Below are 18,561 nucleotides of genomic sequence, written 5' to 3'. Positions count from 1 at the left end.
ATTCTCTTGGCTAATAGAGCATGATAGAACTTGTCTAAGTGAGAACCTTTAAGTTTCCATCATCGTCATCATCATCGTCCTCATCATCATCTTTCTTTCGCTGTTTTGTCTTCCTCTCCTTCTTCTCTTTGGGCTTTTTCTTTTTCTTCTTCAGGGAGCTGTAGGTGCTGCTCTCACTTCCTGACCTGTGACCATGATCCTCTCTGTCTGACATGTCATCTAGCCCACTAGGAAGCCCCTGTGAGCACAGGCAGAGACATTATAGGAAAAAATGATGGAGCACTCATGTAAAAATTCATGGGAGAATTGTAACACTCAGTGTGGCAGCTGTTGGAATGAAAGTGCAGTCTTTCAGTAAAGAGCTAAAATTCTTTTTGGTGCAATCTGGAAATACACATTAGATGGACCCAATTGAAAAATACCTTACAGTTTCTTGCATGATTTTAGCATGGAGCATAATTTATGGTAATATTAATGTCAGATTTTATTGCTGATTTGATGTTATTGAAACTTGATCATAATAAAAAAAATGTCCATATTCAGAGTAGCAAGTGTGTATTATTGCTATAATGGTAACCGAAATTGCTCGGGTTACTCAACATAACCTTGGTTCCCTGAAAGGAGGGAACGAGACATTGCGTAATCGCTAGAGGAAATCCTTTTCTCCAAACTTTCCTAAAGCCTCAACATATCACATTATTGCATTGCAATAGCTAGGGCTAGGTGATTTTCCCAATTTTATGGATTAATTCAAATTTATTGTTTTGCCACATTTACTTTTTTTATTTTAATCGAGGAATTGCAATTTTGAAAAGAAATATTACAAATTGGTAGAATTAGATGCTCTGACAATATGCCAGTGATAACAGTAAAGAGAAATAAAAAAAGATTGACCACTCATGTGTGATGCGCTCCGTAAAGGACCATAAATATAGCGCTATGTGCTATTCGCATAGACAGAATGTGCTTATCTAGTGACAAAGATGCGGCGCGGGCAGTGGAATAAGGAAAACATGCAATAAGATGGGAGTAATCTTATTTTTACTTGAGCGCCGTGTTTTTAGAATGACCTCATGTCATTCCAACCCCGTAAGACCTTTATTCATCTTTGGCATGTTTATGGGCCTGGGAAAATTTCAGTTACATTGCTGTCTTTACAGGGTCAGAAAGCTCTCGGATTTCATCAAAAATAACTTAATTTGTTTTCCAAAGTTGAACGAAGGCCCTCAGGACCTAACAATATGATACCCAAAGTTTGCTGAGATCACCAAACACTCTGTGACTCCAATAAATACACTGAAAAAACAGCCTGCAATTGTTACCTAGATGGTCACCACATGAACTGACATGTCCTAAAGAGACTTTTGTGCTGACCTTTCAAAAATAGTGCTATAAACTTTATAATGCACAGTTTCAGTTTTTAGAAGCAAAAGCATATATAACTGTACTTGTTCTAATTGGGTAAGACCTCACGTTCACAGAATTTAAATAAAAACAGACTTTTACTATGGCCTAACTATTGATTAATGTAAAATCAACTCCACATTTTCCATAAAAGAAAAACCAGATCATTATGACACTATTATTAGTAACATCTGGAAGCAGGGAAACCAATCAAAATGATCATACTGCTAGGGAACACACGTTTCAGTGGGTGAATTACACTGTGTGTGTGTGTGTTTGAAGAAAGCCTGTTGCTGTGTTGCAGCTGTGCACTGGCTGGCAGACGTCTCTCCAGCACAGGGAAGGCCAGCACTGCCGCAGAGCACACAAGGTTGCCATGGAAACCAAACTGTGCAGTGTTGGAGGAGGGGGGTGTAGAGGGAGCTCTCTCTACTGCAGCAGCCAATGGAACAGCGCCATCCAATCAGACGCGTTTGCATAACGAGCATGTTATGGAGAGTCCCCATGGTTGCAGTGCCTGTGTTCTAGGCCCCGTCTAGACAAATTTCAATCACGTACATGGGGGAGGGAGAAAGTGAGAGAAGAAGGAGAGGGAGTGAAAAAGGAGGGGTCCTCATGCAAGAGGTAATGAGTAGAACCACTAAAGAGCTCCACAGCTGGAGCTAAAAGGTCTCCCAAAAGCCAAACCACAATTTTCTGACAATGAACCTCAAAAGGAACAAAAGATCTGATGTAAACAATGTGTGGTTTTCAGGCTGACACCATCCTCCAGTTCATCCATATAGCAAATGCAGTATTTAGGGAGAGTTTGGCAAAAAATGAAAATTCTGTCAACATTTACTTACCTTTGTATTGTACAAACCTGTATGGGTTTCTCCTGTGGAAACCTAAATCTAAGTTTTAGGCAGATTCCAATTTCCATGCATAAGATATTATTGGTTCTTTTGTCTTGTGACCGTTCACAAAACATTTTAATGTTAAATCTAATTGGATGCAAATGTGACCTACAGTGGATTAGTACAGTTTCAGGCTTTTCCACACACATAGTTATCGTATTGCTTTACCAATTGGAAAATAGCAAATGAGTTAAAAGAACAAAATACAACTTCTTTATTAATAAATCTTATTTTCTAGTACAAATATCTAAAAATACATAAAACAATAAATATTTTCTGAAGTAATACCACGTTATGCACTATGTTTTAGAGAAAATCTCTTGAATTAAGCTTATTTTCCTCTTGCCATTTTTTGGGAATACTTTACAATAGGGTCCCATTAGTTAATGTTAGTGAATGCATTAAGTATTTTTATTGTTAATTCATGTTAACTAAAGTTAACTAACAGTACTTATTTTAATATGGTACCTTTTTTCGTCTTTAAACATAAAACTAACCAAATGTATTTAGGTTTATGCTTTCGCTATGAATGTTTTAATATCTTCTGACTGACATTTCAATATTTTTTCTAGAAAACAACACAATATTTAATACTAAAATTTTTACAAAATTGCAAGACTTTTTATTTTGCAGTGCTTGTTACATTTATGCTACTTTTTTTTTGTCCTTTTTGTAGTCTGACAGCCCCAGTAACTATTCACTTTTATAGAATGTATGGAGAAAAAAAAGCAGCACAAAGTCTCTGCCGCAGAAGGAAGCCAGTCATTCGGGTTTGGAACAACATGAGAGTAAGAAAATTGTGAAAGAATCTGCATTTTTGGGTGAACTATTCCTTTAAATGCTGCATTTTCTGTGGGAAAGAACTGCAAAACAGTGTCAGGCATCTTTGGCATCTTTTTTCCACAAAACATCCTCAACATGTTCAACACACCAGACCTGGAGAAAAAAGCTCATCTGTACTACTGAAATGTCACTTATCATTGTTTACATCTGACAAAGCACCAATCCTCACTCTTCCGTTACAATCCCTAGACTCTCCACAGTCTATCAGGCTCTGGGGCAGGTGGTCGGCTTTGGGTGAGCTGAGCTCTTAGACTTGTAGACAGCAGAAGGGCAGGCGGCGTTTTTGACCTGCATTGATTTGAGCCCGTGTCTGACACAGCACTGCAGGGAGAGCATGACTGACACCAAGCAGGGCTCTTAGCTGTTGAGGGGAGACCTCTCTGCCCTCTCCACAGCACATTTACCACCACTGAGAAGGAGGGAGGGTTCAGAGAAAGACTGAATCTGTGCAAGGAGGCAGATAAAGTCAGATTGGGGCTAGGGAGGAGAAAGAGTGGAATCCCTCTCATTATCTCAACGGTAAATACAGTCAGCTGGGAGGACTGTGACCGACTGACCTGTCAAACGTTTTATCTCTCGCCAAGGCACAGAGAGAGAGAGCTAACTGAAAAAAAGGTTGATCGTTCAAAAATACGACAAAATACCCTAGGTCAAGCAAGTTATTTTATACTGATCATTCAACCCATAGGAGCAGCATTTATACCATGGCCTTGCAGACAAAAGCACATGGCCCATCTTATTTTATGAGTACTGTGATGTAATGTAGGCTGAAGTCAGATCAGGGCACTACTTGTTGTGTAGATGGTCTAATGTCAGCCTAACTTTTCTGGGAGGTGGCCCTGAAAATATCTTTAATAGGACAGTGGAACACAAAAGAAGATATATAAAATAAAATAAAAATCAATTTAAAAGTGAGTTTTTTTATCCACACAAAGAAACTCAGTGGGATTCAGTGTTATTTTGGGCCCCACTGATTTTCACTGCCTGGACAGTTATCAAAACATCTTCCTTTACATTCCACAGACTAAAGGCAGTTTTATGTGTTTGAAACAAAATAAGAGTGAGTAGCAATGATATGATTTTCATTGTTGCATTAATTAACTCTTTTTTTTATGATTTTTCCAATTCATAAAAAAAACTAAAAACAAAAACACTGGAAGTTTTATTAATCATAAGTTAAGCAAACAAGTAGTATCTGACTGAACTTTAGAACATACTGAACTCTTTGAACTTGACTTGCCCAGGTTTTTACATCAGAAATCTGGTAACAGATTTACATCTATGCCACTTGAGAATAACTTTGATTCTGATGATGCGATGACAACATCTATTTCATCCACACTACAATCAATTAGAGACCAATTAAAAGGCTCCTTACCTCCTTCTTCTTCTTTTTCTTAACTTTTGGCTCCTTTCCCTCCATTATCTTGCTGGGTTTCTTGTTCTTATGTTGTTTAACCGAATCATCCTCAGAGAAGAACCTCTCTAAGGGTGACAAGGGAACACTCCTCCGACGTTCACCTTCCTCATCCTCATCTGAGAAATAACACAAGAAGTTCACACTGATGAGATTCATGCATATATTGCACCAACCCCAATTATCTATCTATCTACAGTTAGGTCCATATATATTTTGGACACTGACAATTTTCATTAATTTGGCTCTGTATGCTACCAGAATAAAATTTAAATGGAATGAAAATGAAATCACGATTAAATTGTAGTGCAGATTTTAAAGGGTTCTGTGTGGTGCAGTTGACACAGAACAGCATACACTGTTTGCATTCAGTGGATACTCTCTAAAATGGTGCCAGGGTGAGGCAGAGGAGACTTTATTTTTGAATAAAGTCATTATTTTGTTTTCTTTGCATAGAAAAAATTGTAAGTAATTGGACAAATAAATGTAATTATAAAATAATAATAAATATATTTTGTTGAGAATCTTTTGCAGCCAATCACCAAAGACTGGGTTTCCTCCTTTATGATGCTTTGTCAGGCATTTACTTCAGCTGACTTCACTTGATGTTTGTTTGTGGGTATTTCTGCCTTTAGTTTTGTCTTCAGCAAGTGAAATGCATGCTCAATCGGGTTGAAATCAGGAGACTGACTCGGTCATTGCAGAATATAACATTTTTCAGTGCCACTGGAAGCCACGCATGCTCATGCCATCACACTACTCCACCATGTTTCACAGATGATGTTGTATGCTTTGGATCATGAGCTGTTTCAAGCCTTCTCCATACTTTTTTTACTCCCGTCATTCTGGTAAAGGTTGATCTTAATTTCAACTGTCCAAAGAATGCTTCTCAGAAGTGGTCTGGCTTTTTAAATGGTTTTTATTTTTTGGGAAAGTCTAATCTGGCCTTGTTCGCACCTTGTCGTAAACCCTCTGTATTTGCTCTCGTGAAGTCTTCTCTTGGTTGTAGACTTTGACAGTGGCATGTCTTCTGTACCTCCTGGAAAGTGTTCTTCTCTTGGCTAGATGTTCTGAAAGGGTTTTTCTTTACCACAGAGAGGATCCTATGATCATCCATCAGGCCTTTTTATGTTGCTAGTGTATTCTTTTATTCTCAGAATGTACCAAACTGTTGATCTGGCCACTCTGAATGTTCCTGCCATCTCTCTGATGGATTTGTTTGATTTTGTTTTTGAAGCCTGTTTCATTTGTATGGAGAAATCCTCTGACCACATGAACAGCTTCCAAATGCAAATGGCATACTGAGAATCAACTCCAGACCTTTGACCTGCTTAGTTGATGTAGAAATAAGGAAAGTTATAAAACATAAAACAGGTTTTGTGTCAATTGTCCAAAAACTTATGGTCTCTTGAAAAAGGGGGGAGGTACTTATTAAACAGCTGTAATTCCTTAACCTTTCCTCCAATTTTGATGGGAATACTCTCAAATCAAAGATCAGAGTAGGCACCTATCAGTCTCTTTCTGTCTGTTCTGCTGGGTTTGCCTGTGAAAAGAAGGCTCCTTCACTCCATTATATGAAAAGCAAAGATTTTTGTTGACACACTGAAAAGGGAGCGAAAGGAGAGAGGTGAGGTCTCTGCCACCAGCTGAACAGTGAATCTCTCTCTGTAAACAAAAAACTACTGTCTGGCAGTGCATATTCACTGTAATACTTCCACGCTGTCAAAAAGGTTATGCACAAGGAAAAAAAAGACATCAGGAAGGCATGGTCTGCAAACTGAACACTATGGTGCAACTCCTGCCGCCTGTCTATCATGCGCTCTGACGACAGCCCATGTAATATGCAGCGCGTGTGGTAGAGTCAATCAGCTAAAGCCCTGTCCCGCGGCCCACCACGCCCCATGGGATCTGCCAGAGAGGGGGCTTTCCCAGCCTCTTGGATGCTATCCTCGAAATCCACTTAACCTTCATTTAGCTGCCACTGTTTGAGGACTTCAGCTCTGGTGAAAGCAGCTCCTGCACAGTTCAAGCCTCGCTTGCAGCCCTATAGGGCATTTGGGGTATTTACTCAAGTAAAATACAGAGCTCTCCATCTCTCTATCAGCCACTGGGAGGTTTATTTTTTTTTTCTGCTGCACATAAACAGAGCAGTTGCCTGCGAGATGACGGATATTTAAGGCAGTGCGTCTGCAATGCATCTCACAGGGAAGCTCTTTTATGTCGGGAGAACATATCTGCTGCCTGCCAGGCGCATCAAGCTCACATCTCGTCTTCATTCGTGTCTCACTTACAGTCATGCTGATGCAACACAGCACTCTTGAAGTGGGGATATCTGCCAAAGGTTTTACATTGTCAACTTACTTTTAAGCTTTTTAAATTTGTCGTTGCGAAGATTCAAATTTTTATTTTATATATGAATAGATCGAAGTGTTTTTTTTAATATTAAGGAACTTTATCCTGTTCTTTTGCACTTTTTAGTCAGTATATGCATACTAATAAGCTGAAGTAAAGGCCTGTTCAGCTATTTAATATGCAAAGAAAATTTATGAATAATAAATCATCTGTAGCCTGATTTCCCCAAAACTGTAGCTCTATTTTTGCATCTCGGACTCGCTGTAATAGGCAGTCACATTTTGTGCCATGTTCCTGAGCAAACAGTGCCTCGGCCAGGAACCGCCAGGTGTTTAAAAGCTGTGCTGCTGCCATTCGCTATGGTAGCGGGCCTGAAAATGTCACGACTGCAGCCACACATTTGTGTGTCAGCTAGGCAAGGCATTAGGGTAACTCTGACCTTGCAACAAGTGCTGGGTCAGTGCCGCACTCCATTAGATATGGGTTTCACGGCCGGTCTCGCAGTTAAGAAGAGGAACGTTTACAGGAAAACACATTAGCTGTCTGACAGACTGCGTATGTTAATACTGCCCCCACCGTTAATGTGATGAGACAGCATGGTGGAACACCCCCTCATTGAGACCTTCAAGTTTTATATGCCGTGTCTAACTTTCTGAAGACTATATCCATTCTCCAGGTCCCAAGGCTGATTCACAAACCTTTGCTCTGCTTTGCAAAGAGATACAGTTGCAAAGATCGCAAGTACACAAGCAAAGTAATCTAAAATTATGTCCTAATAACCTATAAAACAAGAACAAAGCCACTGTAAATGCATTTAGATGCTATAATCATTTTATTCCAGCATGCATATGCTACACTGCAGTGATTTGTTGGTAAAAATTGCAAGATGTTCGAATTTGACACACAGTGTGGAGTCTGATGCAGAGATTTATGAAAAATAGACATAAACGTGTGATGCATACAACAATGATTTACACGCACGCACAAACTCTAGCAAAGAGGAAGGGGTGTCAGCTTTCACAGTGCAGCTTCCAAAAATATCCCCCAACGAACAGAGAAGCTCATGATAATCTTTCCCTTTCAAAGATAAGACTATGTAAAAGAAAACCAGACTTTGAATGGTGGAAATCAAGAAGAGGGCAAAAAAGACTTAAGTGACTTTGGCTCAGCTTCACCCTAATGTGTCCTAATGAGGAGCCACATAAAAAGAAACTCTTGCTAGCATTGTTGGGCTATGACGAACAAATGAAACGGAACCAACAAGAACGGGGCAGAAAATATAGAATGTTTTTCATTATGACTATGATAATTATGTTCTTTCAAGAATTACTTAAGGTATACTTACTTAAGGTATAGTCCATCAAGACCACACTATCATTTACTCATGTTGTTCCAAATCTGTACGAGTTTTTATCTTTCGCAGATAAAATTTTAAAGAATTTTTTTAAAGACATTTTTTCACTGTAATTTCATTCCATGGACAAAACAGTGAACCAGTTCTCAGAATATCTCATTTTTTTGTGATCCACATTAAAATAATTAAGTTTTCAGGTTTCAAACCATGGGAGATTTAGTAAATCACATACTTTCATTTGTTGGTAAACTAGCCATTGAATCTGCTATTGATTTTGCAAATCTTTAGGAAAACGCCTCTCTGGAGCCACTCCACTCCTTTGTTCCTGACAGTGCATATGTGCATATTTTAACAGAAGCGATGCACAACCATTAACTAAAATCCAGTGGAAGTGAAATAACATTAAAAGCCATGCAATTATTGAGCTTACTATTTAATTTTTTATCATGTTTCATCTTAACATTTTTAGAAATCATCTGTTTTTCTCTTCATTTCTGCGGTTAGGGCATGCACTAGTGATCCCTTCATTGCTCCAGGCTGGGGACAGCAGTCATGTGTTCTGCAGTGTTTGGATCAAGCACTGAACAGTCTTGATTGCAAATCTCACTTTGTACCACAATACAAACATTGCAAACAATGCATTTTCAATATACATCATATTACTTTACTTATGCATGTTAGATTCACTAAAATTAATTTGAAATATGCTTCTTCTTTACAGATATAAGCTCAAGATTAACTGGTTGGATTGTATGGGAATTATTATGCGGTGGTTCGCATTAATAACTTAATAGCTCATTTCACATGTTAATTAGCTAAACTTATTAATCTTGACAAAAAAATTCATCAACTAAGTCGTTATGATTTCAGCAAAGGAACCAGTGAAGGTGCTCTGGCTTGCACTCAAAGCAATCACACTGAATGGGACTAAACAGCATAACCCAAAATCCTGGCTAGTCCTGCACTGCATAGATTTCTCGTTTTTAGCACATGCGGGGGCTTGCTGTCTACACGGAAAGAGCACGCTGGCTCATGAATTATTTCTCAATTATTAATTCTTCTGCATATTATTTCAAATCGCTTGCAGCCCTTTAGCAGCGTTCATCTGAGCCATGTTACGGCCTCGTAAAAAAAACCAAGGTAAATACGCGACTGGGTTGCAAATGAGATACTCGTGCTCAGGTCTGTCACGTGATTAATTCACGACTAATTCAGAGGCAGGCTAGACCGGGCTGGGAGCGAAAAACTATAAACGTATTGATTTTATTAAAAACTGAGGCCCGTGAATATATAAAAGGCATGCAAGCAGAAAAGAGTATTAACTACACAGGCTTTTCCATTACACCACTGAGAACCCTGCTCTCACAACCAATGGAGACCAATCTATCATTAAAAATAATAATAATAATAAGATGCATAATGAGATGCATGCCCTTCATCTACAAAGGAAGCACAAACAGAGTGTAATTAAGGATACAGTAGTCACCAGCAGTGATTAACCTGTTGATAAGATTAGGTTTGGAGTTAACCTTGAATGCAAAGGGAAGCATAATAATTGCCTGAGAAAGATATATGCAGCATCAACACAAAGTATCACTTTTAAACAAAATTTTTCTGTAAAGGATCTGTTGCACAAAGCATCAGTATCATCCGTTCATTTAAATTAAGCAAAGGCCCTTCTTATAGCAAACACTCCTACCTGCTAAACCTGCTAATCTACAGTACAACCACGCACACACTTACTAACTAAATAAATACATAATGTAAAATATATACATTTTTATTATAAATGAATGAAAATAAGTCAAATGTATTTTTAGAATTGTCTTTTAGTCATCTTGTAATTGATAACTAGGAGAACAATTCTGATCAACTCTATCAATACCGGTGCATTTTACAGCAACACATTGATAATAAATAAAATAGTTTTTTTTTTTTTTATTAACATCATACAATGTAATGCCAACACATACCTTTAAGAAGCCTAAAATATAAAATCACTTAACATATAAAATCATAAGTAAGTTCTGACTGTCAGTTTATACTGTAAATTTAACAAACCTTTTGTATGACATATGGAAGCTGTCTTGGCTGAAGCCTGTGCCCCTCGAACAGACCACAGAGGTAGTGGATCACTGTAGCTGATGTTTTCCTGTCACACGTGGCTCTATCAAGCACATGCACTACTTTTACAAGACACAGTGACCACAGAGTAGCACTATCCCCATCAGCTCTTTAATGTCCATCAGAGGAACACCTATAGCACCTTTTCGGGAAACTGATTGTTTGTTTGGATCGGTTCTAAACAATGTATAAATCCCCACAGCTGCGTATTGCATACTATTTTTAAAATGAGAATGCAGCATTGCCATGCACCAGACGTTATATTTAAACAGTCCATCAGGTTTAGAATTCATTGTGCACAGTGCTGACTGGAAAGAGGAAATAAAAGACAGTGGGAGCATGCATAACACATATATATGCAAAGAAAAATGCGCATATTAAAACAAACAGACGGATGATGTTATACAGCTAAAGAGAACGATTTTATCTCAAAGAGAACCGCAGACATATGGTCTGCCGGCGGACAGCCGCGCTTTAGTGACTCAAATACAGTCGGAGAGTGCGCCGTTATTTTTGGACAAACAGTGTCCGATGTGAGAACAGAAGCCAGTGTGACTATATTAAATCGCACGCGCGTCAAGCCTCTATTCCTCCGCATTCAACTAGGCGTAGCAGCGCAGTTGTGAAGGGCAGAACTCTCCCTCCCCTGTGACTCTTTACCCCCTCACCTGGCACGTCGTCCTCAAAATCCATATCGTCTTGCCCCTCATCTTCATTGCTTAGCGATCCGGGCATCTTTACCGCATAATAAGAAAATCACATCCGAGATACAGGTACAAAGTCCTGAAACTTAACCCTCTGAATGCCCAGATTTTCAGCTTCAGAGGAGACGGCCACTGAAGATGATGCTAATTTTCTTTTAATATGCTCTCAATAAAATAAAAGATGGCTGCCCAGTTGAGAAAAAAAAAATCTTTCCCTTTCTCCCTCTTCTCTATCCAAATCCTCCAGTCTGAAAATAAGAAAGAGACAAAAATGGAACACACATGCCCAGATTGTGACGTCTGGTCGGTTGCCATGACAATCCATCCCATAGTTTCCCGACACAACTAGTTAGTGCTCTTCGCCTGGTTACCGGTTTAACTAGTAGTGAGAGCGGCGGTGGTCGCGTTGCCCTTTTCCCGCTCAAGTTCGAGGAATGTGAGGTAATACAGGGAGACATACGGTAGAAAGTTCCCTCACAATCCCTTTCTGTCAGACGAGGGAAAAGCATAATAGTAGCTGGAAAAAGCTGTGCAACAAAATCCTTTTTTTTTTTTTTTTTTTACAAATTTAGATCGGACTAATTGAATATCCAAGGTCACGACTGAATGTACATCCTTGACGACTTTGTTTAGAGAGGTTTTAAAGGGACTTAAAGGTACAGTTCACTCAAAAAAACATTTACTCATCCTCACGTAACTTGGTCCCAAACCTGTATGACGTGTGTCCAATGGAAAAAGACTCGCACCCTCGGTCACCAGTCGCTTTCCTTTCATTTTCTTGACATACACTGAAAGTAAATGGTGACTTGGGCATTCTGTCTTATTTTGGCCGATCTAAAGCATGTTAAGTTCATTTTTTATATATATATATAAAAATAAACGCTGTTCCATTAGAAATCGCGTATACTACTGGGGATGTATCTCCGCATATGCATTTATACATATATATACACACATATATATATATATATATATATATATATATATTTACACACACATATATATATATATATATATATATATATATATATATACACACATATATATATATATATATATATATATACACACACATATATATATATATATATATATATATATATACACACACATATATATATATATATATATATATATATATATATATATAAACGCATGCCTATTTAATTTTTGTGAACCTGTTTCAGGACAAGCGAATCACGAGTTGTTGCCAAGGATACAGCAGCGACACGCGCATCTACGTGATCAAGCTAGACAAAGCCATTTAAAATGACCTCCGCTACACGATTCAATAATCATTCAAAATCATAATACCCCAAACTGAACAAAAATAAATTGGCATAAACTGGTCGAAGCAAATTTGCTTGGACTCTCAGTCTAGTTCACAGCCAAAGCTTGATAGAGCAGGTAAAACTAGCAATCCTTTTAGACTGGTATAGATGTTACAGCATATTATTCAGGTTATTCCCGATTAAAAGAACTCTGAACCTTGAGTGCACAAACTTTGTTGCAATCGAAATTATTGGTCCCGTCTGGCTGGTGGTAGATGAATCCTATATGCTTCAGTGCAGTAAAATAAATAAACTGCGTTCCTGTAGCTCAATTGGTAGAGCACTGCTATCAAGCGCAAAGTCGGGGGTTCGATTCCCCGAGAACACATGATATATGAAAAAATTGATAGCCTGAATGCGCTGTTAGTCGCTTTGGATAAAAGCATGTGCTAAATGCATACATTTAAATAAACAAAGACTTCTTAGGCTCTAAAAATAGAAATAAAATGCACAATTACAAATCAAATTGATTTATCCAATACTCTCTCTTCTCCAAGCAAAAGACAATGTTTTGGACATACTGCAATGAACACACCAGAAACAAGGAAAGTGATTTCTTTTGAAATTTTATTGAATTTACAAAAGAGTGGCATGGATTTAATCTTCATCATCCTCCTCCTCATCCTGGTTGATCTGGAAGTAACGCAGTTCGTAGCTCTCCTTGGTGTTCGCTACTACACGCAGCCAGTCACGCAGGTTGTTCTTCTTGAGATACTTCTTCGTAAGATACTTCAGGTACCTAAAAACAACAAACAGTTTTACCTATCCCATATTATTATTTTTTTGAGTAATATGGTCATAAACACTAATATGACCAATAATACCAGATATGTTTTTGTGCGCATTCAAAAATTGCAAATAAAGGTAATACCAAACTCACTATAAATATAAAGGTTTCATAAAGTTTCATATTCAAACCACTTGGCTTACTGGGTAAAACACAAGACCCATATATTCTGCCTGGTGGTGTAATCAATTTAGTTAAAAATATCTCAATTGAAAGGTACCAAAAGGCTCTAATTATAAGGTGTAAAATTAGTAGTAGTGGTTCTTCCTATAGCTTGTAAGGCCCTTCTCATCAGATCTTGCTTCTCAAACAAATATTCAACAAGGAGAAGTGGTAAATGTCATGCCACAACACACTCTGAATAGTTAATACAATATTACAAAAACAGGAAAAACTACTTGAAAACTTAAGTAATTTAACAAATCATAGCAATGTGTCCTAATTCCTAACCAAGACACATCTGAACAGGTGAAGCAGATATATAGGAGCAACTTTCAGAATGTTTATCGCTGTCCAAAATACTGAAAATAATAAAGATAACACAGAAAGAAGCCTTTCCCATGGCCATGTTTTAAAGCATTAAGTAGACAGGAATTAAGCATCAAATGAAATGCATGATCATAGTCTATATAACAAAAAAATAATAATAATTTGAGAGTACCTAAACAAACAAAAAAAACATTTGATCATCATTAAAGATATAGGACACATGTAAAAAAAAAAAAAAAAAAAAAAAAAAAACCGGTTAGTCACAAGGACGACATGCACTCGTCTAACACGCGCACTGGTGTGTATGATTCAGAAGCATCCTGAGTGTGAACAGACACAGACTGATTTATGGAGAGGAAACAATGTTCATTCATTGACAGCTATTCAATTTAGACCACTATAACTCATATCAAGATAATAGACAATTTCTTTAGGGATAAATGCTCAAAATTTACTGCCTCTTTCAATATACCTTTTATAATCAAAATCATAATACGAATAAACGAGTCCTCACTAAAGAGTTTAATGCCACAGTTATGTTAGAACGCAGCTTCAATGGAAGGACTGAGAGCTCTCTAACTAAATCTAAAATATCTTAAACTGTGTTCCGAAGATAAACTGAGGTCTTACGGGTTTGGAACAACATGAGGTTAAGTTATTAATGACAATTTTTCTATTTGGGTGAACTATCCCTTTAAAAGAGGCAGAAATTACAGCTTTGCATGTGTACGGTTTGGCAAAAAACCCAAAATGTTTTTTTGATCTGGTAATCTGATTGGAGATTTCCAGTTGTGTGTGCACTACATCAGATGATCAGTTTATATCTCATTCTTGTTTCCGTGGCTGTGCGTCGCGCTCTTCATGAGGCGCATGGTCCGGAGCACTGTATGACTGATGCATCAGTTCAATTCAACTTTACTCCAAATATGAACTTACCCATTTTGAATACTTTATATTTAACATGTTCGTTTATGTCCTATATTAGTGTTAAACTGCTGGACTTTAAATGAAATCTAATGATTCTCACCGTTGACTGATTTTGCATAACATTTAGACTGATAACTTCTGTGCGCAGATGCAGCAAATTTGTCACAGGACGAGCGATATGACAGTTGTGTCCAACTATATATGAACTAGCTGTTTTAAATGCAGTATTTTTATATTTTATATATTTTTTTTTAAATTATATTTTAATATTTAACATTATGACAGTATGCACAGAGTGAGAAAAATAAAATAAGGGATAGATCATCCAAAAATGAAAATGTTTAAATTACTTGTCGTTCCAAACCTGTAAGACCTCAGTCTTCAGAAGACAAACAAGATATTTTTGATGAATTCTGAGAGCTCTCTGACCCTCTAGACAGCAAGCATACAACCGTTGTCAAGGCCCAGAAACATAGTAAGGACATTGGTAAAATAATCAATGTGACATCAGTGGTTCAACCGTAATTTTGCGAAGCTACGAGAAAACTTTGTCCACATTGAAAACAAAAATAACTTTATACAACAATTCGTCAGCATGGTGCCATTTTATAGAGTATCCACTGAACAAATTATATTAATTTGTGTTCCGAAGATGAACGGAAGTCTTAATTACAGAATTTAAATTTTTTGGTGAACTACCCCAGCAAATGTATAATGAAAATCAACTGTTTAAATTTTATTTTTCTGTTTGGTATTGCATTAGCTGAATTTCTCAGTTCCATAATCTTAATGATATATTAATTTTAACTGAACTAAAACTTCAATATAGTCACAGAGAAATAACAGCCATAAACTAATAGTTAGCAGCCGTTCACATGCAATTGGGTCTCTAATCTCAGACTTACCTCTTAGAGAAGGGGACCTCGGATGTCACTGTAATTTTGCTTTTGCTCCTTTCAATGGAGACCACGCCACCACCCAAGTTACCAGATTTACCATTTACTTTGATTCGCTCCTGGAGGAACTGTTCCTGCAGAGAGATATATAAAAAGACATACCCATCAGATCACAAAAAAAAAAAAAACTACAAAGACATAGCCCATTCTAACTCTTGCGCAGCGGATGACATTGAACAGTTTCTGTTCTTTAGCAGTTTTGTTTGTTTTAGTTACATTTATAAAAAATAAATAAATAAAATCAGACAAGACAATTATGGACACATTTGACGATCAGCATGCAGTCCAATATGTAACGTTTTCTGGCCAATAACAGAATGGAAGTTAGTTTTGTCATAGCGTGTTGTTTAGGGGTAGTTCAATCTGAAATGGATCTCAATCATAGATCAACACACAATTTTTTTTAAATATGGCACCCATAAAGAATGCAGAAAACAGTTGTGCACATTGTATTCTTTATATTCAGAACTTTGACAAGTCTGCAGAAAATAATTAGGCTCAAATATTAAAGGGATAGTTAACCCACATAGCAAAATTATGTCATTAACTCAATCTCATGTTGTTCCAGACCCACAAGACCTCTATATATCTTTGGAACACAGTTTAAGATATTTTAGATTTAGTCCGAGAGCTCTTAGTCCCTCCATTGAAGCTGTGTGTACAGTCTACTGTCCATGTCCAGAAAGGTGAGGAAAAACATCAAAGTAGTCCATGTGACATCAGAGAGTCAGTTAGAATTTTTTGAAGCATCGAAAATACATTTTGGTCAAAAAATAGCAAAAACTACGACTTTATTCAGCATTGTCTTCTCTTCCGTGTCTGTTGTGAGAGAGAGTTCAAAACAAAGCAGTTTGTCATATCCGGTTCGCGAACGAATCATTCGATGTAACCGGATCTTTTTGAACCAGTTCACCAATTCGAACCGAATAGTTTTAAACTGTTAGCGTCTCCAATACGCATTAATTCACAAATGACTTAAGCTGTTAACTTTTTTTAATGTGGCTGACACTCCCTCTGAGTTCAAACAAACCAATTTCCCAGAGTAAGTCGTGTACTCAAACAGTACACTGACTGAACTGCTGTGAAGAGAGAACTAAAGATGAACACCGAGCCAGACAAGGAAGCCAGACAACAGACACGGAAGAGATGACAATGCTGAATAAAGTCTTAGTTTTTGCTATTTTTGGACCAAAATGTATTTTCGATGCTTAAAAATATTCCAACTGACCCTCTGATGTCACATGGACTACTTTGATGATGTTTTTCTTACGTTTCTGGAGTATACCGTTCACACAGCTTCAATGGAAGGACTGAGAGCTCTCGAACTAAATCTAAAATATCTTAAACTGTGTTCCGAAGATAAACTGTGGTCTTACGGGTTTGGAACAACATGAGGTTAAGTTATTAATGACAATTTTGCTATTTGGGTGAACTATCCCTTTAAAAGAGGCAGAAATTACAGCTTTGCATGTGTACGGTTTGGCAAAAAACCCAAAATGTTTTTTTGATCTGGTAATCTGATTGGAGATTTCCAGTTGTGTGTGCACTCTACATCAGATGATCAGTTTATACTTACAAAGTTAGCAGCATCCATGATGCCATCCTCCACAGGGTGGGTGCAGTCCAGGGTGAACTTTAGGACCTGCTTTTTCTTTTTCCCACCCTTGGTCACCTGCTTTTTCTGTAAAATAGAAAAAGATACATATGGATTAAATCAATGAAAAACAGCGTCGACAGTAAAATAATTGTAAGTGCCGAATTAATAAATAAAAACACATCTACACTAATGATGGGTTTCTACTATCATCAAAACGAGCTCTAGTAAAATCTGAATCTGACAGTATGTGACAACGACCTACGCTTACACACATTTAAAGGCAATAATGAAATATATATGAAAACGTTGAGGCAAATACTCAGTTAAAGCCTTTAACGCATGAATTTTGGGGCTAAGCTAGCTTCGTGGTTTCGATTCTTTGCTGGAGAAACTGATTTATAAACAAAACACACACAAAAAACCTTTGTCTAAATTTTCAATCTATAAAGTATTATCATAAACACGCAGTTTATTAGCGTCGGTTCTACAGGAAATGCTAATCAGCTAACAAGTGGCTGCTACAACGTGGTTGTTCACGAGCAGGCCTCGCTCCAAACGTCCAGTAAACAAACGCTTTAAAAAAAACACTGCTGATGCTCATATGCTTTCGTTAAACAAATTAACAAAAGGCTCAGTTGTTCAGCTTTTTCTCCACTGGTTTCTGCAGATCTAAAGGAACGTGACACACTATATTTTATCGTTTTTCAGAAACTTGCTCGTACTCACAATCGGAGCCATGGCCGACAGTTTGGCAGAAAGGGAGAGGAGAAGGAGCGCACGCGCATTGAAAGCTTCCTGTTATAATCTATCCCAGACCTAATCGATCGAATCCGTTATGCGGAAATTGATTCGTACAATCACTGAATCATGACAATAATTGTACCTGATTATATCCTATTCAAATTATTATTATTATTGAGTAAAAAAAAATTGATGGATCAAATCAAGACTAAACCTATATTCAAAATCACACTTTACATGTAACGTTAATGATTTAGACATCGTTATTTTGTAAAACCCTCAAATGATCAAATTGGTCATTTGACTTATATTTCTAATATTAAAGAGAGAGTGAATGAGAGTTATTCTAATATATATTTTAAACAAATGCTTTAAGTTATTCATTGTTAATTTGTAATATATTAAAGAGAGAGAAAATAGGTTATTTTAATATATATATTCTAATATATAACACAATCCACTATGTCTATTTTTATAAAGACTTTCTGTTACAGAACAGCGTCTGTGTGTGTGTGTGTGTGTGTGTTTATTTATTTATTTTTTTGAGTGGGGGTTAATATATGACAACAACTATCTCAGTTTGACACCCCGGAACTACATGCTTCGTCAAACGATGCTTTGTCTGTTAGGCTATATACT

The 18,561-nt window shown here is 37.3% G+C and overlaps 2 protein-coding genes across 2 annotated transcripts in view; both read right to left on the bottom strand.

Moving 5' to 3' along the window:
* The window catches only part of LOC127967766 (chromodomain-helicase-DNA-binding protein 5-like), a 31,758-nt gene extending 19,874 nt beyond the window's left edge, over positions 1-11,884 (bottom strand). Inside the window, exons 1-3 of the mRNA XM_052568427.1 lie at positions 11,059-11,884; positions 4,522-4,679; positions 47-238 (exon numbers count right to left, since the gene is read on the bottom strand). Of these exons, the coding sequence (XP_052424387.1) occupies positions 47-238; positions 4,522-4,679; positions 11,059-11,125 (417 nt within the window). The 5' untranslated portion in view covers positions 11,126-11,884. The remainder of the gene's footprint in view (positions 1-46; positions 239-4,521; positions 4,680-11,058) is intronic.
* Positions 11,885-12,975: 1,091 nt separating this feature from the next.
* Positions 12,976-17,970, bottom strand: LOC127967716 (60S ribosomal protein L22-like). The gene is made up of 4 exons (XM_052568355.1): positions 17,908-17,970; positions 17,161-17,265; positions 15,534-15,658; positions 12,976-13,164 (listed from the first exon to the last, which is right to left on the bottom strand). The coding sequence occupies exons 1-4, from the start codon at positions 17,917-17,919 to the stop codon at positions 13,023-13,025; spliced, it is 384 nt and encodes a 127-aa protein (XP_052424315.1). The 5' UTR covers positions 17,920-17,970; the 3' UTR covers positions 12,976-13,022.
* Positions 17,971-18,561: the final 591 nt, after the last annotated feature.

Source organism: Carassius gibelio, chromosome B11 (genome assembly GCF_023724105.1).
Source record: "Carassius gibelio isolate Cgi1373 ecotype wild population from Czech Republic chromosome B11, carGib1.2-hapl.c, whole genome shotgun sequence".
NCBI lineage: Eukaryota > Metazoa > Chordata > Actinopteri > Cypriniformes > Cyprinidae > Carassius > Carassius gibelio.
This window is presented reverse-complemented; position numbering and strand designations above follow the sequence as displayed.